The sequence below is a fragment of the Sprattus sprattus genome (genome assembly GCF_963457725.1).
Source record: "Sprattus sprattus genome assembly, chromosome: 1".
NCBI classification, from domain to species: Eukaryota; Metazoa; Chordata; class Actinopteri; order Clupeiformes; family Clupeidae; genus Sprattus; species Sprattus sprattus.
Genome location: NC_137920.1, coordinates 71,699,845 through 71,726,528, shown reverse-complemented (window position 1 = coordinate 71,726,528; position 26,684 = coordinate 71,699,845). Strand labels below are relative to the sequence as shown.

Here is a 26,684-nt window from a genome sequence, read left to right as displayed (position 1 = left end):
GTTTGTATATTTATCTCCATTTCGAATTTCAAATTATTTGCAGTAATTATTATTCCTGCCCTGTCAATCACTATGCATTTGCACTACCTTCATTGGGACACACTCTATCACAGTGACAGCTGTCTTTAGTGGCTACACTATCACTTCACTGCTGTATTTCTGTTATTACAGTGCATGAAATGCCCTGTATTGTTATTCCTAGGCATTTTCTTCTTCTTCTTACCTTTTTCTGCGATTAATTCAGCCCGAACCGCTTAACGTAGAAACTTCATTCAAGCTTTGTTGCGTAGGTCTTGTAAAGGACACTTATGCTATGTATTTTTCACTTTTCTAAATTTTATACTTTTTAAGATATTAAATAAAAACGAATTTAAATTTTCCCATTGACTTACATTGGGCCATTATGACATCATAATAGGGTCTTTAAACTGGCTTGCACCTGTGCTTCACTGACAGCTGCGCCAAATCAAAGGAACCTCTTCTCTGTCCCTCTCAATTTAACTGTAACTAGGAACATTAAGACACCTTCCATTCTCGACTTTTTTTTTCTCTCCATCTTTCTCTCTATCCCTCTCAGTCTACTTTCTCTCACACTCAATCTCTCTTCTTCACTCCATTTTTATCTCCTTTTTTCAATATTTTCACTCTCTTTTTCTCTTCTTTCCTTCTTCCACTCTTCTCTCCTTCTTCCACTCTTCTTTCCTTCTTTCACTTTTCTTTCCTTTCTTCACTCTCCTTTCTTCTTTCCTTCTTTCACTCTTCCCTTTTCTTCTTTCCTTCTTCAACTATTATTTCCTTCTTTCACTCTTCTTTTCTTTTCTTCACTCTTCTTTCTTTTCTTCTTCCACTCTTCTTTCCTTTCTTCACTCTTCTTTCTTTTCTTCTTTCCTTCTTTCACTATTCTTTCCTTCATCCTCTCTTCTCTCCTTTCTTCACTCTACTATCCTTTCTTCTTTCCTTCTTCCACTCTTCTTTCCTTCTTTCACTCTTCTTTATTTTCTTCTTCCTTTCCTAACTTTTGCATTTCATGCACTGGTATTTCCTTCAGGAAATGCATTTTCTAGTTCTTGTTTGAATGGGTGTTTCTGTATGTTTCGTATAAACTACTGGATGTCTATATTTCAAATCAATCAATCAATCTTGCTCTCTATCTGTAACTTAGAAGTCAACTATGCTGCCACCTAGTGGTAGATAAGAGGACAACCACTCCTCCACAGTCTCATAATGTTCAGGATCACTGTCGGGGGATGTGTGGGTGGGGTGTGAGTGCAAGTGTGTCTGTAAAGTCTTAACAGATCTTGGTAGCAGTGTTATTGGAGGATCAGGGAGGATACAAAAGAAATACACAAGCTGCACCTATATAAACTGGCTTCATTGGTGCCTCAGATGCCTAATAGGCCTACCTTTAAAGTCTGCTCGAGCAAGGCCAAAACATTTGAAAGCGTATCTGTAAACTAAGATTATTTAATGTTTGAAAGCAAGACTTCGAGTCCACTGAAGCACAGTTTACACTGGAATACATTTGACACATTCCAAAATCGGTATAAATAGCCCATGTTTTTGGAGATGAAGCTAACGTCACGCAGAATGCTGTTTCCATTTTAGGAGAATGAGACGCTGCAAATATTGCCTCATCGAAACAGTAGATGGCAGTAATGCTAAGCATGCATGAAAATACCAGGCGAAGAAGACCCGGAAGTAATAAGAACGGAAGTTGCATTTTTTTTTTTGTTATTGGAGAGAATTTTACCTTCAAACAACTGGAATTAAATGAATATCTCTAAACTTGAGTCCAAACTACTGTTGTGTAACCTGACATTAGGCCTCCAGAATGTGCAGAAAAAGATGATGTGCCGGTATTCCCTCAGTCACGTGTAAACAGGGTTGGATAGTATCGGTTGAGGTAAGTGAAGTAGCTAAGCTAGCTAGCTGGCTAACATAACTAAAAAAAGTGCAAAATTGCATTGCTTAATCAAGCAATGGAATTAGTACACTAAGTATTAGTATTGGCTATCCAGATCCATATGCTAAGTGTAATAATGATGTAGTTTGTTTATATGCATAGAGATGTTTTAGAGGTGTTCAGTAACAAGGAACAGTGTCAAGAAGCTAGCCAAGGAAGTGTCATGATTCAGAATGTCATGAGTTATCGTACCGTTATCTAATATTGCATTGTGATTGAATGAGTTAAACTGTCATTATCTTGAGTTCGGCTAGTCAGAGGGAATTTCGCGAGATGCAAGGAAAAGTGTTATACGGTTGATTCCAGTAGTATATAGGTGTCACTTGGCGTCTGAGGAGAAGATAATGTGCACTTTGTCAGACTTTATTTAAAAGGAATATTTTGAGCGTCATGCATTTGGTCATCATTGGCATACTGAGGTGATGCCTATGCCTAAATATAATGACCTCATAAAGTTATATATTCCTAAATAAACTAGTCAGACCCCTTCATCTGTTTCAAGATTTGTACACTCCATCCGAAAGGGTTTGTTAGTTTAAATCCCCATCAGTCAACACACAACTTAGACCCAAATATGACATTTAAAATAATATATGTTCGAAATAAACATCTGTGTGGACAGGAGTTAGGACGTCTGAGACTTTCTGAAAGCAAGAAGCATTGAAAGCATTGACCTTACACTGAGATCACTCCTGTGCACCATTGTGTGGGGTTTGCTTTACACTGAAATCACTTCTGTGCACCATTGTGTGGGGTTTGCTTTACACTGAGATCACTTCTGTGCACCATTGTGTGGGGTTTGCTTGTGTCTCCCAGAGAGCCAGGAGATGGAGGTCCTGGACCACATGCTGACCGACCCGCTGGAGTCGGGAGGAGCGCAGACTAATGGTGGCATCATGGAGGAGTGCATGCTGGGAAACAGCCGTGTGCAATTGCCAGAGGACCTCCTGGAAGATGTGAGTTTTTAATGGGTCGTGTGTTTCTGAGTTTTAATGTTCCTCTTTGATGACATGAAGGATTGACAAGAAGTGGCATGAATTCACACAGTGACGCTGAAAGTTATGAAGACTTGGTTAAAGCCACGTGAATGTTTGCTGATTTTGTGTTTGTGTGTTTGTGTGTGTGTGTGTGTGTGTGTGTGTGTGTGTGTGTGTGTGTGCAGCCTGACATCTTCTTCTCAGTGTTGAGTGAGAGCACATGGACTGAAGTCCTGACGGACGCCCAGAGGGAGCATCTCTCTCAATTCCTCCCTCGCTTCCCTGACGACAACACTGCCGAACAGGAACGCACCGTCAGCGCCATCTTTAACACCCAAAACTTCTGTTTTGGCAACCCCCTGCATCTCGCCCAGAAGCTCTTCAGAGGTACCCCTCTCCCTCTCCTTCTTCTCCCTCTCCCTCTCTCTCTACCCCCCTTTCCTCTCACCCTCTCTCCTACCTCCCTCTCATCCTCTCCCTCTCCCAGCCACCTTCTCTCAGTCTGTCTGAATGCCTACTCTCTCTTGTCTTTACTTCATCTAGTGTGTCTCTCTCTGTCTCGGACTATCTCTAATTTGTCTTCAGTTAGAGATCATGCTTTAGTGTAAATAATGTAATGTGACTTAGAGGTCTAGGCAGCTGTTGGACATGTGAAGTTATGTTATGTGAAGGTGAAGGTATGACTTGGTGAACTTTGTGATTCGTCTGTCTGTCGGTCTGTCGGTCTGTCTGTCTGTCTGTCTGTCTGTCTGTCTGTCTGTCTGTGTCTCTGTGTGTGTGTGTGTGTGTGTGTGTGTGTGTGTGTGTGTAAATGCTCCCCTCCTCTCTCGTGTGTGTGTCAGATGGCTACTTTAATCCAGAGGTGGTGAAGTACAGGCAGCTGTGTGCCAAGTCCCAGCGCAGGAGGCAGCTCTACTCTCTTCAGCAGTACTACCACAAGCTCCTCAACCAGATCCTCGTCTCCAGGAAGGTAAAGGCAGCGTGTGTGTGTGCATGTGCGTGTGTGTGTGAGAGTGTGCGTGTGTGAGAGTGTGTGACTGTGTGACTGTGTGACTGTGTGACTGTGTGACTGTGTGACTGTGTGTGTGATCTGTCACTACTTCCCCTCTCATCCCTCCCCCTTGTGCTGTAGGAGCTGCTGGATCTGGCCGCGCGGGGCGGTCCTGAGCTGGCCCTGAGGAGGCGCAGCAGCGTCCCTGACCCGGCCGAGGCTCGGGACCGGAAGGTGAGGAGGCGCGTGGAGCGCATCCTGAGGGAGGTGAGGAGCGAGTGCGACGCCGGAGACAGCAACCCCTCATCCGACGACGACGACGACGGTGAGTCTGAGTGGAAGAAGGGCCCGAAGGAGGGAGGATTCAATTCAACTTGATCAGTTTGAATGGCACCATTAACAAAAGACGCCATATCAAGGAAGAGAGCGGAGGAGCAGAAGGATGAGCGATAGTTTGGATCTTACCAAACAGATAGGAGAGAGGGAGAATGAAGGAGTGATATAGAGTAGCACTGAAGGAGGGATTGGAAGAATGAAGGAGTGATGTAGAGAAGGGCTGAGGGAGGGGTTGATAGAATAAAGGTCGGTGTATTTTGGAAATGGATGCTGTTGCATGTCTATAGGTATAAGGAACCGGTGAAAGAATGAGTGGTGATGGAGTCTGGTTTGTGAAAAGGAACATGATTGGATTCTGGGAAGTGATCACAAGCTGAGTGTATTAGCAGAAATAGTATTGACATATTTATATATATATATATATGTGTGTGTGTGTGTGTGTGTGTGTGTGTGTGTGTGTGTGTGTGTGTAGTGGGCCCCTGGCTGCGGAGCCCCCCGTCCCCCTCGTCCCCTCCCCTCTCCGTCCCTCTGAAGGTCGTGCCCAGCCTCTCTACTCAGGACATGAAGACTAGAGGTCAGTCACCCTCTCTCACTCCTCACTCACAGCTGTTTCCAGATGGCTAGCAGAGCGATTAACTCTCACACTGCACTAAATGTGAAAGAATCTGAATCAGAATCAGCTTTAATTGGCCAAGTTAGTTTGCACAAACAAGGAATTTGTCTTGGTGCAGTGGCTCTCAGTGTGCTTACACATATTACACAAATATGCATCACAACACAAAACAATACAACAGTGCAAAACAATACAGCAGTGGAAAACAATACAATACAACAGTGCAATGGTCAACAAAATCTTAAAGTATATACAAACAATAGTGCAAAGTGGAGAGTCCAGAAAGAACTGTGAACATAACGAAGTGGTTGGCATGTTGATGTTGTTTATTCTGTTTCTATTGTTTATGGGATGTGTTCTTGTTTCTAGATAAAGTGGAGTTGGGAGAGAAGGATTTGAGAGCTCTGCTGAGAAGGCATCGAGAGAAGAGAAAACACCAACCAGTAAGTGTCCACTTCTGCACACGCACACACACACACTGAATGTGTGTGTGTGTGTGTGTGTTGTCTATTTTTACCAGGTAAGAGTGTGTGAACCTCCATCTTGTGATGTGACAAGACCACTGAGTCCATGCTCTTGAAATTTGGTGTATGTGTGTGAGATTTCTGCCATGCAAGTCAGAGAGTGTAAACACACGTTGTGCATGTTGTGTTGTTTCAGGATCACCCTGACCTCATGACCCGTGAGCTTCACCTGGGGGACATCATGTCTCGGGTCAACATCGGCAGGAAGGGCTCAGCCATGGGTAAGAGTGAGCTTTCTATGTGGGGTCAGTCTGTGTGGTGTTTACAGTCTGTATGGCGTTAGCAGTCTGTGATCAGCCTGTTTAGAGTTACTGTGAAGTGTGAGTGACTGATATGACCCTTCCCATCAGCCCTGTTTGACCTGTGATCAGCCTGTGTTGAGTTAGTGTGTGTCGTGTGATTTTGACTGTGAGGACCCTTTCCATCAGCTCTGTTCGACCTGTCGCTGCCCAAGAAGCGAGCGCGAGAGGAGAGGAAGAGGAGGAAGATGAGGCCCACCATCAAGATGGAGGCAGAGGACCCGTCTGAGCTGATCATGCCCTCCACCGCCAGCACCGCCCCCAGCCTCAACGACACCCACACTGCACCCCTGCCCACCGTCAAGGAGGAGTGAGTCTGACCGTCTGTCCATCTCTGTGTCTGTCCGTCCGTCTGTCCATCTCTGTGCCTGTCCGTCTGTCTCTGTGTCTGTGTCTGTCTCTCTGTCTGTCTGTCTGTCTGTCTTTCTGTCTGTCTGTCTGTCGCTGTCTCTCCGTCTGTCTGTCCATCTCTGTGTTTGTCCGTCTGTCTGTCCATCTCTGTGTCCGTCTGTCTGTCCATCTCTGTGTCTGTCTGTCTGTCCGTCTGTCTGTCCATCTCTGTGTCTGTCTGTCCGTCTGTCTGTCCATCTCTGTGTCTGTCCGTCTGTCTGTCTGTCCATCTCTGTGTCTGGCCGTCTGTCCGTCTGTCTGTCTGTCTCTGTGTCTGTAAATATCTCCATTATCTCATCACTCCCCATTCATACAGTCTAGTGATCACTGCTCTTGCATTTGACACACCCGGTTCTCTCCAACCCTGACCACCGTCTCTGGGAGTCCCGTCAGTATATCTCCAGTCACCAGTAGCACCACGTCATGACATGCAGATGAAAACATTTGTACGTCCACTCTCTCCCAATGACCCAGTGCTCAACTCACCTCTGCTCTGGGGGTGCTGCTGAGGTTCCGCTTGCGTCAACAGCACCAAACAGGCCACAGTTTGCTCCTAGACTAATTCTTATTTATGAAAAGCCATTTAGAGAATAAAATCCCTTACCTTTCTTTTCCACTCTCAAACCTGGTTCTTTTATGTTGTCCTTTCTTTCTTATGTTCTTTTCATCTGCATGCCATCCCACCCCGCTCTAACCCCTTTCTTCCTCTCTCTTTTTCTCTCCCTATTTGCACTTTTCACTCTCTCTCCCTCTTTCTTTTGCACTTTTCTCTCTCTCCCTCTTTCTTTTGCACTTTTCTCTCTCTCTCTCTTTTTATTTTGCACTTTTCTCTCTCTCCCTCTTTCTTTTGCACTTTTCTCTCTCTCTCTTCCTTTGTCTCTCTCTCTCTTTTGCACTTTTCTCTCTCTCTCCTTCTTTGTCTCTCTCTCTCTTTTGCACTTTTCTCTCTCTCCCTCTTTCTTTTGCACTTTTCTCTCTCTCTCTTCCTTTGTCTCTCTCTCTCTTTTGCACTTTTCTCTCTCTCTCTTCCTTTGTCTCTCTCTCTCTTTTGCACTTTTCTCTCTCTCTCCTTCTTTGTCTCTCTCTCTCTAAATCTTTTGCTCTCTCTCCTTTCTCCCCCTACACTCTGCTCCTCCTCACTCCTCCTGTCTCCCCTCTGGTGTGCTCCCCTGTGTTCAGGCCTATGGAGGAGTACCAGAGCAGTCCAGCTGCGGTGGAGGAGATCGCCGTCAGCTTCTTCCACCTGCTGGAGAACATCCTGAGACCGGAGAGCCTGGCCACCTCCGCACTGGTGAGCACAACTATCAGTACTGTCCTCAATATAATCAATACAGTTATTACTAATGTTATTAAGGTTATCAGTACTGACACGGTCACTGTGACTCCTGCTCTGGCATCAATATAATCAATACAGTTATTACTAACGTTATTAAGGTTATCAGTACTGACACAGTCACTGTGACTCCTGCTCTGTCATCAATACAATCAATACAGTTATAACTAACATTATTAAGGTTATCAGTACTGACACAGTCACTGTGACTCCTGCTCTGTCATCAATACAATCAATACAGTTATTACTAACGTTATTAAGGTTATCAGTTCTAACACGGGCACTGTGACTCCTGCTCTGTCATCAATACAATCAATACAGTTATTACTAACGTTATTAAGGTTATCAGTTCTAACACGGTCACTGTGACTCCTGCTCTGTTATCAATATAATCAATACAGTTATTACTAACGTTATTAAGGTTATCAGTTCTGACACGGTCACTTTGACTCCTGCTCTGTCATCCTAACAGTTATTACTAACTCTATTACTGTTAGCAATGCTGTTATTACCAGCTCTGTCATTTTCATTACTGTTGATGCGATGCAGTGTGGTTATGATTATTGCAATGTTTTTCTCTGTTGTTGGCATTGTTGGTGCTTCAGTGTGTAATTATGTGTGGTGTGTGTGTGTGTGTGTGTGTGTGTGTGTGTGTGATGTGTGGTGTGTATGTGTGTGAACCAGTTGGAGGAACGTATTCAGCAGTGGCAAACGTCTCCGGCCAGCACACTCAACCCCTGGTTCTCTCTCGCCCCCTGCTGGTCTGAGCTGACCCAGCCAGCACTGCACTTCCTGGCAGGAGAGAGCAAACGTGAGTGAGGAAGGCTCCTCTGCACTCTCCTCATTTCCCTTTCGCTTACAGCTGCTGACATAACCACAATACTGCTCAGGCTGAGGCGTTGTGTCTGTCTGCCTGCCTGTCTGTGTGTGTGTCTGCCTGTCTGTCTGTTTGTCTGTCTGTCTGTCTGCTTGCCTGTCTGTGTGTGTGTCTGCCTGTCTGTCTGTTTGTCTGTCTGTCTGTCTGTCTGTCTGTCTGTTTCTGTGTGTGTGTCTGCCTGTCTGTCTGTTTTGTCTGTCTGTCTATCTGTCTGTCTGTGTGTGTGTCTGCCTGTGTGTGTGTGTGTGTGTGTGTGTGTGTGTGTTTTGTCTGTCTGTCTGTCTGTCTGTTTCTGTGTGTGTGTGTTTGTCTGTCTGTCTGTTTCTGTCTGTCTGCCTGTCTGTCTGTCTGTTTCTGTGTGTGTGTGAGTGTCTGGAAGACTGTCTGTCTCTGTGCTTGTCTGTCTCTCTGTAGTGTCTATATTTCTGAGGGTATTTTTCATAGAAATTCATTATTAATGAATGTATTTAAATTAACTGATTTCATTATTACATTGATAAGTTGATTAATTGGCTGATTTCCCTCCCTGTGCAGCTGGAGTGATCGGCTTACCCAGCGGCTTCTCTCCGTTTGTGGAGTTCCATGAGCACTCGCAGCAGTGGAAGTGGCTAGGTGAGGGAACATTGCGGCTGAGTATAGCATAGTCATGTCTCTATCACTGTCACTGTCTCTATCACTGTCTCTGTCTCTATCACTGTCTCTCTCTCTCTCTCTGTCTCTATCACTGTCTCCATCAAGGTCTCCATCACTGTCTCTCTATCTGTCTCTGTCACTGTCTCCATCACAGTCTCCATCACTGTCTCTGTCTCTGTCTCTCACTGTCTCCATCACTGTCTCTGTCTCTCTGTCTCTGTCTCACTGTCTCCATCACTGTGTCCATCACTGTGTCCATCACTGTGTCCATCACTGTCTCTGTCTCTCTGTCACTGTCTCACTGTCTCCATCACTGTCTCTGTCTCTCTGTCACTGTCTCACTGTCTCCATCACTGTCTCTGTCTCTCTGTCACTGTCTCACTGTGTCCATCACTGTGTCCATCACTGTGTCCGTCACTCTGTCTCTGTCACTCTGTCTCTGTCTCTGTCTCTGTCTCTATCACTGTCTCCCATCACTGTGTCCGTCAGTTATAATGACTATAACTGTGTTGTCTCGAGAAAGTGTAGCAACCACAGGTCTAGCACCCCTGATGGTGGGCTGAAGTACAACATGTACCTCCGCCCATCCTCATGTGTTCAAATGACAAAGTAACCTACTTTCCATGTGACTTTTCAGGTCTAAACTGCCTTCCTGTCTACGGTGTGCTGTTTTGTCAACCACGTGGCACCAACACAGACTTTAGAGAACTTAGAAAGAAATGAGAAATCAAAGATTAGAAAATGATATACTGTTGAAGTGACACTAATATGACTACTAATGATTATCTGGTGTGTGCATGTGCGTGTGTTCAGCCCCAGTGCAGGATGGGGAGAAGGACTTGAGTGCGTTGTGTCAGCTCTGGCTGGAGTCCAAGGACCATGTGACCAGCAAGGTACAGGCTGTTTCTGTTGCATGTTCATTCAAGTGAAGTCTGTGCAAACTGTAAAGGTTGTTGGCCATCTTGGAGTACACCAGTTTCCTCACCTTTAGTCAGTAATGAGGAGATGAATACTTATAATCTAATCTAAGACTGAATGGTACAGACTGTTTTGGAAGCAGTTATCAGAGGAACTTTTTAACGTGTGTGTGTGTGTGTGTGTGTGTGTGTGTGTGTGTGTGTGTGTGTGTGTGTGTGTGTGTGTGTGTGTGTGTGTGTGTGTGTGTGTGTGTGTGTGTGTGTGTGTGTGTGTGTGTGTGTGTGTGTGTGTGTGTGTGTGTGTGTGTGTGTGTGTCTTCTAAGGAGGGAGAAGAGGCAGCAGATGGAACCCCTCCTGCCCCCAGAGTGTAAGTGTTTCCCATCCACAGTTAATCGCTGAAAAGAAGCCTCTACCCTTGTAGCTATATACGCTGTGAAGCTCAAGGGTCAGATATGTTGCTGAGTCAGTCGCTATCTTGGTCACTAGTCATGTGAGACTTCCTGTCTGGCTGCTGTAAGAGAGTAGCGGCGGCGGAACTGTCCACGGCTAACCCATATGAACCCTGTCAACCCCTGCTAACCCCTGCTAACCCCTCTTAGCCCATCTGACCCCAGCTAACCCATCTTAACCCTGCTAACCCATCTTAACCCTGCTAACCCATCTTAACCCTGCTAACCCATCTTAACCCTGCTAACCCCTCTTAACCCTGCTAACCCCTCTTAACCCTGCTAACCCATCTTAACCCTGCTAACCCCTCTTAACCCTGCTAACCCATCTTAACCCTGCTAACCCCTCTTAGCCCATCTGACCCCAGCTAACCCATCTTAACCCTGCTAACCCATCTTAACCCTGCTAACCCCTCTTAGCCCATCTGACCCCAGCTAACCCATCTTAACCCTGCTAACCCATCTTAACCCTGCTAACCCCTCTTAGCCCATCTGACCCCAGCTAACCCATCTTAACCCTGCTAACCCATCTTAACCCTGCTAACCCATCTTAACCCTGCTAACCATTTTAGCCCAGCTGACCCCAGCTAACCCATCTTAACCCTGCTAACCCCTGCTAACCCATCTTAACCCTGCTAACCCATCCTAACCCATTTTAGCCCAGCTGACCCCAGCTAACCCATCTTAGCCCAGTGAACCCTGCTAACCCCAGCTAACCTTGCTAACCCCAGTTGACCCCAGCTGACAGAATTAAAGAATACAGTTATGTTAAGGACAGTTAAAGGATGAGTTTTATAATTGACTCTGTGTTTTAGTTGTGTATCAGTGTACTGTACAGTGACCCTCTGTCTCCCCCATGTGTAGCTGGACCGATTACGTGGTGCGACCGAGCACAGGAGAGGAGAGGCTCATCTTCCAGGAGCAGGTCGGTCTTCTTGCTTCGTCTCTCTTTCTACAGCCAGTAGAGTCTGAAAGAACCGCTTACCTTAAAAGATGCACTCCACGATTCGGCTTCCCTAACCCTTTAAAGATGCACTCCATGATTCGGCTTCCTTTTCCCTTTCCCTTTAAAGGTGCACGCCATGATTCGGCTTCCCTTTCCCTTTAAAGGTGCACTCCACAATTCGCCTCCCCTACCCTTTAAAAGATGCACTCAACGACTCGGCTTCCCTTACCCTTTAGAGATGCACTCCACAATTCGGCTTCCCTTTCCCTTTAAAAATGCACTCCATGATTCGGCTTCCCTTTCCCTTTAGAGATGCACTCCCATGATTCGGCTTTGGTTTCCAAAAGGCTCTTGATATTTGAGCTCCGCAGCCAATCATGTTACTCCCCTCCATGCCATGCTGCTGAAGCACCGTGCTGATTGGCTGGGATTGTTCATGGCTCGCCCCAAGCCACTATGTTTGAGACGGGACTGTGTGCAAACAGCTAGAGGACCGTGCGGAGTAATTCACTTAATCTAACAAAAAGTATACAGGATTAGAATCACGGACTGTACCTTTAACCCGTGTTTACATTAATCTGAGTGACCTTTGACCCGCTGTCCCTTGTCTGTCCCCCCCCTCAGGAGCAGCAGCGCTACGACCAGCCGCATAAAGCCTTCACCTACAGCATGCACGGCTTCGAGTCGGTGGTGGGGCCCGTGAAAGGAGTCTTCGACAAGGAGACGTCGCTGAACAAGGCCCGCGAGCACTCCCTGCTTAGATCAGCCCGACCCGCCTACGTCACCATACTCTCCCTGGGTGAGCACGTCTGTGGGGGAACTGGGACTGGGTTAGAAAAGCAGGAGGAATCTGTAATCTGTGTACACTGAAGATCTTGATCTAAACATAGTCATGAAATGGATTTGAATGATTTGGGATTATTTTATGTATGAAGAGCTTTAAGTGAGAGGATGAAACATTTCCTTTAGTGAGGCAGATGGAGCTAATTGTGTGTGTGTGTGTGTGTGTGTGTGTGTGTGTGTGTGTGTGTGTGTGTGTGTGTGTGTGTGTGTGTGTGTGTGTGTGTGTGTGTGTGTGTGTGTGTGTGTGTGTTCTCTCCTCAGTGCGGGATGCTGCAGCCAGGCTGCCCAATGGAGAGGGCACTCGTGCAGAGATTTGTGAACTCCTCAAGGACTCCCAGTTCCTCGCCCCTGATGTCACCAGTGCACAGGTATCTCTCTCACACATGCATGGACACACACACACAAACAGACACACACACACACACACAAACTCAAGGCACACTCTGCACATACTCAAAATGCATTCAACACATACACTCTGTGGATAAGAGACAGAATCATATACACCCTCAATACAGTCTGCCTTGAGTTCGTCTGTGCTGCGTAATACTGCCTGTCTAGTTTAGCATTTCAGAACAGATGTCCTGTTATGACTCGCTTGGTCAAAGACAACCAGTTCAATACGATTTCAGATCACTTCCTGATCTTATTTGTAAACTCTGTGTGCGTGCGTGTGTGCGTGTGTGCGTGTGTGCGTGTGTGCGTGTGTGTGTGTGTGTGTGCGTGTGTGTGTGTGTGTACAGGTGAATACTGTGGTGAGCGGTGCGCTAGACAGACTCCACTATGAGAAGGACCCGTGTGTGAAGTACGACATAGGCAGGAAGCTGTGGATCTACCTGCACCGGGACCGCAGCCAAGAGGAGTTTGGTTAGTCTTATTGCTGCCTTGCGTTTGCAGCTCTGATTGGCCAAGATAGCCGCGTGCGTGCGTGCATGTTTGCTTGAGGGGCAACGATAACCGTGAGATATAGATGAAAACTCTAAAATGAGTGTACTACTGAAGTTAGCAACAATTTAAAGTTACACTTAGCTTAGCATATGTAGTTACTCTTAGCTAAGCCTAGCCTGGCGGATGATCACCTCTGGTGACAGATGTGAAAAGAAATGCTCACAAAACCAAATATGTAGACGCATTGGCAACCATTTAGTTGCCATCTGGAGCCAGACATATAGGTGTGTGTGTGTGTGTGTGTGTGTGTTTGAACTGACAGTTTTGTTCCTTTTTCAGAGCGAATCCATCAGGCCCAGGCAGCAGCAGCTAAAGCTAAGAAAGCTCTACAGCAGAAACCCAAACCAGCCACAAAACCTGTGAGTGTCTCTCTCACACACACACACACACACACACACACTAATCTATCTTACTTCCTCCGCCTCAGCACTCACAGGTGTGTTATCACAGATGATGGTGGTTATAATTAATGTGTGTGTGTGTGTGTGTGTGTGTGTGTGTGTGTGTGTGTGTGTGTGTGTGTGTGTGTGTGTGTGTGTGTGTGTGTGTGTGTTTGTCTGTGTCCTCTGCAGAAGGGTGTGGGTAAAGAGGGGGGCATTAAGACCCCGGGGACTCCAGAGGCCGGCCAGAGTGTCAGTGGTGAGGGTGGAGCCAGTGCCCTGCCCCCTCCCCCCACTACCCCGTCCAACACGCCTAAATCTCCCCTCCCCTCCTCCACCCCTACCAAGGCTGGCATCCCAAACACCGTGAAGACCAGCCCCAGGTGAGCGTGAGCGCACACACACACACACACACACACACACACACACACACACACACACACACACACACACAAACACGCACACACAGTGCTGTTGTTGGCCATGACCTTATTAGCTCGCTAGTTTTAGACAAAAACTCCATACTATGTCTTTCTCTCTCTATCCCCCTCCTCTTGTCTCTCCCCCACTTATCTTTCCTCCCTCCACTCCTTCCTCCCTCTCGCTCTCTCTCTTTCATCCCTCCCTCCCCTCATCCCTCCCCTATCCTCTCTCTCTCGTCCCTCCCTTCTCTCATCCCTCTCTTTCCTCCCTCCATCCCCTCATCCCTCCCCTATCCTCTCTCTCTCGTCCCTCTCTTCTCTCATCCCTCTCCTCCCCTCATCCCTCCCCTATCCTCTCTCTCTCGTCCCTCTCTTCTCTCATCCCTCTCTTTCCTCCTCTCTCTCATCCCTCTCTCTCTCTCTCTGTAGTGTTCTGCTGGTGTCTCCCCCCTCCATGCCTCAGCTGGGTACCCTCCTCTCGGCCGGTCCCGCTGGAGCTCAGGCCTCCTTGCAGGCCTCCACGCAGCCTGGGGCTCGAGTGGTGACCCACCCCAGCGCCAGCTCTCTGCCCCAGGTGCGCGTGGTGACGGCTCAGGCTGGCCAGCAGCAGCAGCAGCAGCAGCAGACGCCCACACTGGTGCACTCCGCTCCGCAGCACATCAGGCTGCCCGTCACCATGGCACGCAGCAAGGGCCTCACACCTCATGGCATCACTCAGGTACGCGTGGCACCTCATGGCATCACTCAGGTACGCGCGTGGCACCTCATGGCATCACTCAGGTACGCGTGGCACCTCATGGCATCACTCAGGTACGCGTGGCACCTCATGGCATCACTCAGGTACGCGTGGCACCTCATGGCATCACTCAGGTACGCGTGGCACCTCATGGCATCACTCAGGTACGCGCGTGGCACCACATGGCATCACTCAGGTACGCGCGTGGCACCACATGGCATCACTCAGGTACGCGCGTGGCACTGTCAAGCTAAAAAGGCACCGGATGCCTAAAAGAGCCCGGGTGATGTAATGTTAACTTTCGAACGACTCTTGAGTGACAGTTGCTATGCCAACGCCAATACGTCACCCTAACGCGATTTACTTCAGAGCATCTTGCATTGTACTTTGCTTTGGCTTTCGAACAACTCTTGAGACTCTCTGACTGATAGCTAAAAAGTGTCCGGGTGCGTAGTGTCCGTTAAGGCACCCCGACACTTTTTGGCTATCAGTCAGAGAGTCTCAAGAGTAGTTCGAAAGCCATCAGCTACGTTTTAGTCGCTTAATATTGTCGCACAAAAGGAGGAATTGTTATTAGCAATATAGATGCTAGCACGCGAAACCTGTTGATGTGTGCTTACTTACAAAAGACCGGCAGCCAATATTAAGCGTGTAAAAAGTACCTGATGGCTTTCGAACAACTCTTGAGACTCTCTGACTGATAGCTAAAAAGTGTCCGGGTGCGTAGTGTCCGTTAAGGCACAATATTAAGCGACTAAAAAGTAGCTGATGGCTTTCGAACGACTCTGAGACTTAAAGCTAATAAGCGCCCGGCATACGTGGTGACCCGATTACGTAATGCTAACGTTGGCATAGAAACTGTCACTCAAGAGGCGTTCGAAAGTCAACATTACGTCACCCGGGCTCTTTTTGGCATCCGGTGCCTTTTTAGCTTGACAGCATCACTCAGGTACCACATGGCATCCAGTCACCACATGGCATCCAGTCACCACCACCTCTATGAGGTTACCTGGAGACCCTTTGATTATACTTGCTTATTGGTTGGGTAAAGGTAGTGTTGGGATATCAATTTATCCTACTGAAGGCTGCAACGTTGACGTTTTGGAAAATAGGTTCCGTGTGTGTGTGTGTGTGTGTGTGTGTGTGTGTCACGTATTCTTTTGCTTGTGATCTTACTGTGTGTGTGTGTGTGTGTGCGCTTTAAAGTACTACTTTGCTTGTGTTCTTACAGTGTGTGTGTGTGTGTGTGTGTGTGTGTGTGTGTGTGTGTGCTTCACTTTGCTTGTGTTCTTACTGTGTTTTAATGTGTGTGTGTTTCAGACTGTTGTGAGTCTCCCGGTTAGGACCCAGGCTGCTGGTAGTCCTGTTCAGGTGCAGACGAGTCGTGGCCAAACCACACTCACCGTCACCGGCCTAGCAACTGCCGTCACGGCAACCAAACCTCTCAGCAGCAGGCCTGGAAGCCCCGCCCAGACAGTCAACTCATCTGCGTTCCTCAAACAGGTATGCACACACACACTGTTAAAATCACACACACACACACACACACACACACACACACACACCAGTCTTTTCATTCATACAAACCTACAATGATAGAATTACTCATGAACAAAAGACACACACACACACACACACACACACACACACACACACACACACACACACACAGTTTTTCTGTCTTGAACAGGTATTCTCACACACACACACACACACACACACACACACAATACTAAAAAGCTCTTCTCCTGCCATGCTTAAGCCGGCACACCATCAGCACACAGACTGGTCCACTTCTGCAAACGTATTCAACTCTTTCTTTCTCTCTTACTCCTTGTCTTTCTTCAATCTCTCCCTCCCCCTCTCCCCCCGTGTGTAGATGGCCATCACGGGGCAGCTGGGCATGAAGACCCAGACGGGGGCTGGCATCCCGCTGACGGCCACCAACCTGCGTATCCAGGGCAAAGACGTGCTCCGCCTGCCCCCCTCCTCCATCACCACGGACGCCAAGGGCCAGACGGTGCTGCGCATCACGCCCGACATGATGGCCACGCTCACCAAGTCCAACATGGCCACCGTCAAGCTCACGTCGGACATGCTCGCCTCGGCCACGGGCGGCATCGCCGGCGGCAAGGGCCTCTCCGCCACGCTGCACGTCACGCCGCACTCGGCCACCGGCCCCGTGGACACCAAGGTGGGCGTGAAGGGCTCCTCGGACGCGGGCGGCATCCGCCTCATGCCGGCGCTGGCGGTCACCATGGCGAGCGAGCAGAAGGGGCGGAGCTACGCCACCATGGTCAGCCCCGCCACGTCCTCGGCCGACGGCGGCGGCATGAAGGCGGGCACCACCATCCGCATCATGCCAGGACTGGGTGTCATCACGCCCCAGAAGCCTGGCACCACCGTGGTGCCCGGCACGCAGAGCATCACCGTCTCCGCGTCGACCAGCACCACCGCTGCGGTTTCTGTCGCAGGGAAACCCACCACCGTCACCATAGCTACCAGCTCGGTGGTGGGAGGGGCCAAGAGTGTGGTTACTGGTGTCACGGCAACTCCTCTGTCATTGGGAACCACTACTGTGCGGCAGACACCGATCACCGCCACAGTGGTCAGCACACAAGCAGTAAGTGTGTGTGTGTGTGTGTGTGGTACATGTTTCAATTATCACCTGTGTGCTCCATATGTTTAGACCTACACCTCAGGAAGTACTACTAAACCAATTGTACCAAAACATTCTTGGTGTAAGCTATTCAATTATCCACCCTAAATTAATGAATTTAAAGGTGCATTAAGGATTAATAGGTATTCGCTAAAGGTATGCTAGCAGCTAAAACTAACGAAATCTCTTGAAATGTGCTGACTTTGACATTATGACAAACTAATTACTCAACGACTGTCCTTACACAGTCAAACATCAATCATGTGCAACACAAGACTAAGCAAGACGGCAAATAAGCTACTTACTAGATCGGCAGAAGGTAATCAAAGTCAGGTCGGCGGGCATCGGCAGGCAAAACTACAGAAGGCAGTTATATGCCTATCGACCCTGCTATGCCATTGGCACGGACGCAATTCTCCATATTAAATTATCATTGTAGCGCCCCAATTTTTTTTAAGCTGTTATTTTAAGGTTAAACTGCTTATCCTAACCCTAATCCTGAAGCATAATTGTTGCATATTGTGCCTTTAATGTGAGGTGTACATTTCTTGTTTTGGTCATGCCAATGTTCCTCTGTGTGTATGCGAGCGTAGGTTTTGAGTGTGTCAACAGTGAATCCCCCCCTCCATTAAGTGTTTGTTTGTTTGTTTGTGTGTTTGTGTTTGTGTGTGTGTGAGAGAGAGCGTAGGTTTTGAGTGAATCCCGCCTCCATGAATTTCTTTTCCTGTTTGTGTCTCCAGGGGAAGCTTCCTGCTCGCATCACCGTGCCCCTCTCTGTTCTCAGCCAACCACTGAAGAGCAAGAGTGTCATGACCACGCCCATACTCAAGGGCAACATCAGCACCAAGTAAAGCTTTTAGTTTGAATTCTGGTGTGTGTGTGTGTGTGTGTGTGTGTGTGTGTGTGTGTGTGAGAGATAAAATCTTGTTTGTTGTGATTGGGGAATTGTGTCTGTAGTCTAGACGACTCTTTGTATTGGATCTGGAAAGCCTTCAGACTGTAAATGAAGAGAGGGTAATGAAGTTTGTGTGTTTAAGAGAGTGCGTGTGTGTGTGTGTGTGTGTGTGTGTGTGTGTGTGTGTGTGTGTGTGTGTTCGTTCGTCCGTTCGTTCGTTCATCTTCATAGATATCATCTGTGCTGCATGGGTGAAGTTGTACTGAGAGGAATATGCACTCTTCTCTCTGTTCCATCTATTCCTCCCTCACCCTCTCATTTAATCTGTCTATTCTCCGATTGTTTTGCCCTCCTCTCACTCCCTCCCTCTCTCTCTCTCTCTCTCTGCTCTACCTCTCTCTTTCACTCCCTCCCTCTCTTGTCCATTTCCATTCTCCCTCTCTCTGCAGCATCAGTACTCTGGGCAGGAACATCATCCTCACCACCATGCCTGCTGGCACCAAACTCATTGCTGGGAACAAACCCGTCAGCTTCGTCACCGCACAGCAACTACAGCAGCTCCAGCAGCAAGGGCAGGCTACACAGGTAGACACACACACACACACTCACACACACACACACACTCCCTCACACAGCAGCTCCAGCAGCAAGGGCAGGCTACACAGGTAGACACACACTCTCACACTCACACACACACACACACACTCACTCACACAGCAGCTCCAGCATTAAGGGCAGGCTACACTGGTACACACACACACACACACACACACACACACTGCACAGCAGCTCCAGCAGGCTACAAAGGTCTACATAAACACACACACACACACTGCACAGCAACTACAGCAGCAAGGGCAGGCTACACGGGTATACATACACATACACACACACACACTGCACAGCAACTACAGCAGCAAGGGCAGGCTACACAGGTATACACACACACACACACACACTGCACAGCAACTACAGCAGCAAGGGCAGGCTACACAGGTATACACACACACACACACACACACACACACACACACACACTGCACAGCAACTACAGCAGCAAGGGCAGGCTACACAGGTACATACACACATACAGAAATGACACTAGCAAGGCTAGTCAGGCTATGTTCACGCACCAACACCTAACCACCACGCGTGTGTGAATTTATTGTGTGTGTGTGTAGGTGCGCATACAGACCCTTCCTGCTCAACAGCTGCAACAGAGGACGGCCACTGGATCTCCGAAGTCCGTGTCCACTGTCGTCGTGACAACAGCACCTTCCCCCAAAAAGACGCCGGACCCCCAGTGAGAGCCTCCGACCCCGACATCACAAAAAGAAATGGCGTGTGTGTGTGTGTGTGTGTGTGTGTGTGTGTGTGTGTGTGTGTGTGTGTATATATCCGTGTTTGTATGTACATGACTGTTTGTTTGTGAGTCTTGGAAGAACTCTAGTTTTGTGTAAAAGAAGGCCTTTGTGATAAAATGTTTTTCATAAGAGGTTGTTATTGATGTAAAACTGACTGATAACCTGCTGGCATAGTAGTAATAAATTAGAATTTGAACTGATAAAGGTGGGGATGCTTTTCACTCCTCAAGTACAACAGAATCAGCCTTGTTCTGCCGTAGGCCTTACTAGAGCGGGACACACACACATACACACACATACACACACACACACACACCCTCTTGTAGTACCTTCATTTGCACACACACCTTAAGGTAAGAGTCTACAGTCATAAAGGACACATACACTGTGCGTTCTACTTCAGAGTGTACCTGCAACCAAATACACACTAACTAGAAAGGAGCAGAAGTTAACGACACAGACAGACAGCTGAATTGAATTAGCTCGGGGTCCAGGGCAGAAATGTGTGACTGAGTTGTCATGGAGGTGTATTATTATTGCAGTACATTATTTCTCGACTTAATACATTCTCTGCCAAGACCTACCTTACATAGAACCCCATGGTGTGAAGCTACTTGTGTGGAAACACTGCCCTCAAGTGGACACAAACTGCTATTATATACAAGTCACACATTAGAAACACACCCTCTACATTTAGTATTTTATCCTTAGTTGGTCCTTTGCCATCATGGACAACTTAACTAGTGTGACAGTTACAGACCCACTGTATGAGCCTCAGTCTGCTACAGCATATACTTACACAAGGGTTCATCTTCAGCTCATGCGTGTTGCATTCAAGATTATTGTATTTATTTGAGGAAGCAGAGGCCCCAATACATCCCCCACACACACACACACACACACACACACACACACACACAATGAGATGGCTCTGACGAGTAGAAGAAAAGCACATTTTTATATTTGTTGTGAAACTACAAAACAATCTTGTGCTGGTGACATATGTACAATTCTGCTTTGACAGTAGTGTCGATGAAAAAAAAAAAAAAAAAAACATTCACAGCTTTTAGGAGTCTCACAAGAAAAGAAAGACAACAAACCCAAATCACAAAAGTGCAATAAATACATGCTGTATTTCTCACAACCATCTCAATGGAAAGATTGAGTTCTTTGCCACCGTTAACACAATTGATTTAAAAAAAAAAAAAAAAACTTGAAAAAACAAACAGAAACTTCTAGATCAACCTACAATGACAATCATTTGTTACTACCAGGATGAGAACTGACAGTGATCGTTGAATTTTAATATTGATTAGGCAAAGCAAAAGGTCTTTGTCGTTTTAAAATGTGTGATTGTGCTGATGGGACAGAACATAAAAAAAAATTAAATAAAAAAAACGTAAGCTGTACACTTGAGATAAGCGCACTTAACGTAAGTAACGTCCAAAGACCCAGAGCTCGGACACCCTTAGCAAGCCGCCGCCGCTCCGCTCCTCTCCTAAGGCCTTATTTATTCTGACGCACACAAACTTCTTCACTACTCATCCTCCATCAGTGCTAGGGCTCGACTCTCCCTCACGAGAGTCCACTGGATCAGCCGAGCGCACAGCACCATAACACACACTGACCTTATGACCTCAGTCCGAGGACATTAGGAATGGAACACACACACTCCGACTGCATAACGGGCATCAGACCTGTTCTACGTAAGTTCTGTTTACTGGTGTTGACCAGCCCACGACTCTGGACCGTGTGGGCCTCCGGTCAGGCTTGCGTCCCGGCAGAACCGCACCAGATCCGGGTCACGTCCGGCTCCTCTCTAGAGTCCTAACCCTCGGAACCAGAATCTCGAGGAGCCTCCGTCCGAAATAAAAACCTGCTTGTGCATTAGTGTTAAAAAACCACCACGCATCCTCAACTCTGAGTCATCGGAGAAGGGTGAACATGGATGAGTGCTAAAAAGCAGGATTCATATGTCTCCTGTCTATAATAGTATTTAGAAATTATTTCACTTTGTGATGAAATTATTTTTTTTGATATAGGTAGAAAATGAAAAGGTATCGGTGTGTCCACACTGAACATGAGGCATGTGCTTTGTGTCGGGGGGCCCTAACCCCCCATGTTTTATCAGTCATAAATCACACAGTCCTTTGTACTTTACGGGTGTTTCGAGCCTCATATTCAAAATACGTCTATAATTGAACTCATTTTCAAACAACGTCTCGAACAGTTCACCACAGGCCAGCAACCCTGACCCCCCACAGTGCGGCTAACTAGTCTCCTACATGTGCTTCTTCGAGTGTCCCGTGTTCATCGCTAGTGTTGTACTGTGAAAGCGCAACATGGAGGGGGGACTGACGAACCTAAAGTAAGGAGAAGATGTGACTGAGGGAAGCGTTACGTTTGTTTTTTTTCAGCTGCATCACACTAACATTGGAATGTAGATTTACAGTCATCCTACAGTTCACCTGATATTTCCTAATCCATGTATGAAATAAAGAAGAAGAGATTAAAACCTCCTTTCCAGTTCAGCATCAACCATCATCACCAGACGTGTTGAGAGACCTATGTTCACTTCAGGCAGTCTACATAGAGACATAATCATGTCTGTCATGATGACATTAAGCTCAGAGCAAACCACATGAATGTCTAGGAGGAAAAACAACACTTTTCCAGGCCTAAACCCATTACTTTTCCAGTCCTAAACCCCATAACTTTTTCCCAGTCCTTAACTCCAACCACTAGGTCCATTGGCCCGTTGTGTGCCGGGCCTTTGTTCTGGTCTCCAGCGGTCACTGAGCTGGGTGAGAGATGTTCCCCCTGGTCCCCAGCGTGACTCTGAATGGACCGTTGGATCTTATTGCTTCTGGGTGAGCAGCACACACTGTAATGAACCCCATTAGGGGCCCTGATAGAATAGAACAGAACAGCACCTATGCTCTACGGCAGCACCACACACACTCCGTGCTCGGAGTCTGATGACCAATAGGAGGCAGAGAAATGACTGACAGACAGACAGACAGGCAAACAGGCAGACAGACAGACAGACCTGTTCCAACACCTTAGGTCACTCTCACATAGTTGGTTCTTGGGAATAGACTAAACCTTCATGATCGAGTATGAGTCAGCATTACCCATCAGCCACTGCTCAGCAGCCTCAGTGGGCGTTCGCTGGGTAGAGACCAGAGACTAGAGCCAGAGTAGAGGAAGAGGGTTCTTGGCAGAAGAGGGCAGCATAGGGAGACTGATTGAGGCTGAGGAGTTTCATTGCGTCAGGAATTGCCTGAGGCCGGGTAAAAGAACCCATGGAATGCCTGGGGCGGGGTCTAGAACCCATGGAATGCCTGAGGCCGGGTTCTAGAACCCATGGAATGCCTGGGGCGGGGTCTAGAACCCATGGAATGCCTGGGGCGGGGTCTTGAACCCATGGAATGCCTGGGGCGGGGTCTAGAACCCATGGAATGCCTGAGGCCGGGTTCTAGAACCCATGGAATGCCTGGGGGCGGGGTCTAGAACCCATGGAATGTTTCTCTGCCTCTCAGAGTTCTGAGACCGAGAGAGAGAGACTCTTGATGAATGTTTTTGTTTGTTTTTTTTTGGTCAAACATAAAGCTTTTCAATGTCCAGTCTGAATAGGTCGGGGTGGGAAGAGAGGCGTTACAACTCTTAACTTTAAATAATCAAGGAGGCGGCAGGAAGGCAGAGAGAGAGAGTGTGTGTGTGTGTGTGTGTGCTACTAGGAGTTAAGAGTGGTGAGGTGGTGTGTGAGTGTGGATTTACTCACAAGGCCACAGAAACACCTGTGTGGGCAGGGACAAGGACAAACTCCAGAACGCTTCCAACAAGAGGGGTGTGTGCACACACACATGCATGCTTGCACACAAGCACAAACTTACACACAAACACACTCCTATGCGTAGATACACTGGCACTCATACACAAGCACGCACACACACACACACCTACCTACACACACGCACCAGCACACACGCACCAGCACACACACGCACCAGCACACACACGCACCAGCACACACACGCACCAGCACACACACACACACACACACACACGTACTCTTTCCTCAAAGAATCCCACAGCTACAGAATGCTGCAAGGTCAATGTGGTTGCTAGGCAACTTGAGTCAGGATTGACTATCTGATGAGGGTCTGCGTCAAGCACTGGCTGACAAGTCTGCCCCTTGTGCACTAGACAGAGAGCGAGAGAGAGAAAGATCAAGAGAGAGATAAAGAGAGATAGAGTGAGACTGAGCGAGAGTAGACAGAGATCGAAATAAGTGAATAACATCTCTCAAACACAAAAATGAAGTGGCCAATTCAAACCATATGTGACTGGTGTTTGGATATAAATCCGGCCCAATTAAAAGCTGGCTAGAGCAGCAGACGTGCTATCTGGGGTTAATCCTTCAAGAGATTCAGATTTCTTCAGACTGCAGCAGACCCAAAGTACAGCCGTTCTCCAAAAGCTCCCTGTGGTGTGTGTGTGTGTGTGTGTGTGTGTGTGTGTGTGTGTGAGTGTGTGTGTGTGTGTGTGTGTGCTTGTCCCATACATAATTCAGCCTTACAGCCCAAAAGGTCAGTGGAGGCTGGAGCGGGACCTGCCGTTGGATGTGGAGGCGTTTGGAGAGTCTGAGGAACCCCAGTGTTTGCCCTGCCTACTCTGCATTAGTGTAGTCCGTCTTATCTCACACACACACACACACACACACACACACACACACACACACACACACACACACACACACACACACACACACACACACACACACACACACACACACACACACACACACACACACAAACTATGCTATTTTCTTACAGATACATAGACAGTCGGACACAGCACACACACACCTGAAGTGTTTCAGAAGCTTGTGGCAGTGCTGCTTTAGGAGGGTGTCTGCTATATACTATAACCATAATGTTAGCTGTCCCACCTCCGCTGTGGCCTTGTGCTGAGAAACATCACACGTCACAATGCAGTGACTACACCCACCAAGAGACAGCGGGACTTCACTCTGTAGTGTGTGTGTGTGTGTGTGTGTGTGTGTGTGTGCGCTAGCATTTCCCAGATGGGGTCCAGCCCTCACACACCCAACCTCTCCGAAAGGCAGTCAGCTGTGTGTGTGTGTGTGCGTCAAGTGTGTGTTCCCCAGATGGCCCACATGTCTCTCACACAGACGCTGTCTGGCAGCCCAAACTGAGATGAAGTGCCACTCTCTCCACTCCTAGCTTCAGAGTGTCGTGTGTGTGGGTGCGTGTGTGTGTGTGTGTGTGTGTGTGTGTGTGTGTGCGTGTGTGTGTGTGTGTCGCTGTGTGCTGTGTTCCACACAGAAGCAGGATTTCAAGGAACCTCCAACAAGGAAAAAAGAAAAAACTGAGCTGCAGGTGCTTGGAATTCTTGCTGGATCTTTCACAAACACACACAGACAGACAGACACACACACACACACACCCACACACACACAAGCACTCTTGCTGGATCTTCTCAAAGATCTCCTTCTGGAGTATGTGGAGCACCACTTCATTAGGAGGGGGAGAAACGAAGGATCTAATTAACCAGCTGAAAGATATATCAAAGTTCACATAAGTTGGTCTACCAGGGTCCTATTTTTCATAGAGTTCAATAATAATGATGTACACACTCTCAACCTGCCCCCCTTTTTTCTCTCTCTCTCTCTCTCTCTCTCCGTCTCTGTCTCTGTGGAATCCTATTTTAAAGTGCATGAACTATCCCATATTCTACCTGAGAATGAGTGAGAGCAAGTGCAGTCTAGTGGATGCTACTAATGGATACCCAGGGCGAGAGAGTGCAGGGTCAGGAGGTCAAAGTGTCAAAGGTCACCCCCCAAAAACCCATGACTATACACGTGAATGTCATTGTCACAGATACAGTATTAGAGGGGCCGAGAGAGAAGAGAGAAATAAAGAAAGCCACTCTTGTGCTAACTGAACGGTGAGCGGTGTCCAAGTACCTTGTGTGTCTGCGCTTCACATCGTGTGTGTGTGTGTGTGTGTGTGTGTGTGTGTGTGTGTGTGTGGTCCTGCCCAGTGGCTCTGAGCAGTACTTGTTCCTACAAATCACATATCGTATTACTGGTGTGTGTGTGTGTGTGTGTGTGTGTGTGTGTGTGTGTCCTAATACAACATAACCCTATGACAGATACCAAAATATACACGCATTAGTAACAGAGAACAATTCTACACACTGTAAAAAAAATCTTGTTACTGACTTAAAAAAAAAAAAAAAAGCTATTTGGATTTGCAAGTCTGCGAGCTACAGGAGAAAGATGATTTGTTTCCAGCCTCAGGTACGTCATCTCTCCAGTTCTTCATAACACCACCAGAGGTCGGCTAGCGTTTCCATGGAAACAGCAGGGTGGACTCGGGGAATACTTGGGCGCTCCGTCTACACATCGTCGGCTGGCAGGTCGGGGACGTTTATCTTCGCCCGCGTGAAAAAGGCCATCTTCTCTCTGGAGGGGGAGGCGAGGGCAATGGAGCCGTCAGAAACACACACTTCTGGCAGTTACAGTGCCTTGCATAAGTATTCACCCCCTTGGATGTTTTACCCTTTTATCGCTTTTATAAATCAGTCATGGTCAATACAAGTTGGCTTTTTGGACAAAAAAAAATCACAAAAAAGCCCTCTTAAATGTCAAAGTGAAAACAGATTTCTACACGGTTATGTCAATAAAATAAAAACATTTAATGAAAATAAGTGATTGCGTAAGTATTCACCCCCTTTAAATAGACTGACCTCCAAGCGTCCAAGAGAAATATGTCTTATGTAGTGCCTCGCTGTTTGTGGAAGGAGACACTAGAGCTTGTGGGGGAGCTCCATGTTAGGGTGCCAGGGGGTAAGGATAGCGTGGGGTGGGGGGGGGCGGTTGGGAGGTGGTTTGTCGTCTTACCTGAAGGTCTGCACCTCGGGCGTTTCTTTCCTGCTCTGGCCACGGAGCTTGTGCACGTCCTTGGCAGCCACGCGCATCATCCTCTCGACACGCTGCTCCTGCTGCACCTCCTCCTTAGTCTGAGGGAGAGGGAGGGGGAGAGGGGGGGAGAGAAAGAAAGAAAGAAAGAAAGAGGGAGTTAAATCAGTGGTTGGAATGGTATGTGCAGTTGAAGCACTCGCTGTCTGTGCGTCATCCTACTGTCCTTTGAGAGGAGCTGG

At 47.6% G+C, this 26,684-nt stretch overlaps 2 protein-coding genes across 2 annotated transcripts in view; one reads left to right on the top strand and one right to left on the bottom strand.

Moving 5' to 3' along the window:
• The first annotated feature begins 1,716 nt into the window (after window positions 1-1,716).
• nfrkb (nuclear factor related to kappaB binding protein) lies at window positions 1,717-19,655 on the top strand. The gene is made up of 26 exons (XM_080849524.1): window positions 1,717-1,903; window positions 2,780-2,919; window positions 3,126-3,327; window positions 3,783-3,910; window positions 4,073-4,256; window positions 4,740-4,841; window positions 5,250-5,323; window positions 5,541-5,625; window positions 5,833-6,013; window positions 7,273-7,384; window positions 8,111-8,237; window positions 8,838-8,915; window positions 9,750-9,829; window positions 10,178-10,221; window positions 11,165-11,225; window positions 11,871-12,045; window positions 12,351-12,457; window positions 12,833-12,956; window positions 13,317-13,396; window positions 13,610-13,800; window positions 14,269-14,557; window positions 15,896-16,078; window positions 16,455-17,198; window positions 17,975-18,081; window positions 18,579-18,714; window positions 19,311-19,655. Exons 2-26 carry the CDS (start codon window positions 2,791-2,793, stop codon window positions 19,434-19,436), a joined length of 3,849 nt encoding a protein of 1,282 aa, XP_080705650.1. The 5' UTR covers window positions 1,717-1,903; window positions 2,780-2,790; the 3' UTR covers window positions 19,437-19,655.
• Window positions 19,656-25,919: 6,264 nt separating this feature from the next.
• wwc1 (WW and C2 domain containing 1) overlaps window positions 25,920-26,684 on the bottom strand; it is a gene marked incomplete at both ends in the record, with an annotated part of 37,019 nt that continues 36,254 nt past the window's right edge. The window contains 2 exons of the mRNA XM_080854174.1: window positions 25,920-25,986; window positions 26,425-26,543. Of these exons, the coding sequence (XP_080710300.1) occupies window positions 25,920-25,986; window positions 26,425-26,543 (186 nt within the window). The remainder of the gene's footprint in view (window positions 25,987-26,424; window positions 26,544-26,684) is intronic.

What these genes read in the sequence shown, in the direction of transcription:
- nfrkb (XM_080849524.1), top strand. Translation starts at nt 2,791, where the DNA reads ATGGAGGTCCTGGACCACATGCTGACCGACCCGCTGGAGTCGGGAGGA. An exon ending in AGAAGAGAAAACACCAACCA is followed by an intron (nt 5,324 to 5,540) that starts GTAAGTGTCCAC and finishes GTGTTGTTTCAG; the next exon opens with GATCACCCTGACCTCATGAC. An exon ending in CCTGGCAGGAGAGAGCAAAC is followed by an intron (nt 8,238 to 8,837) that starts GTGAGTGAGGAA and finishes CTCCCTGTGCAG; the next exon opens with CTGGAGTGATCGGCTTACCC.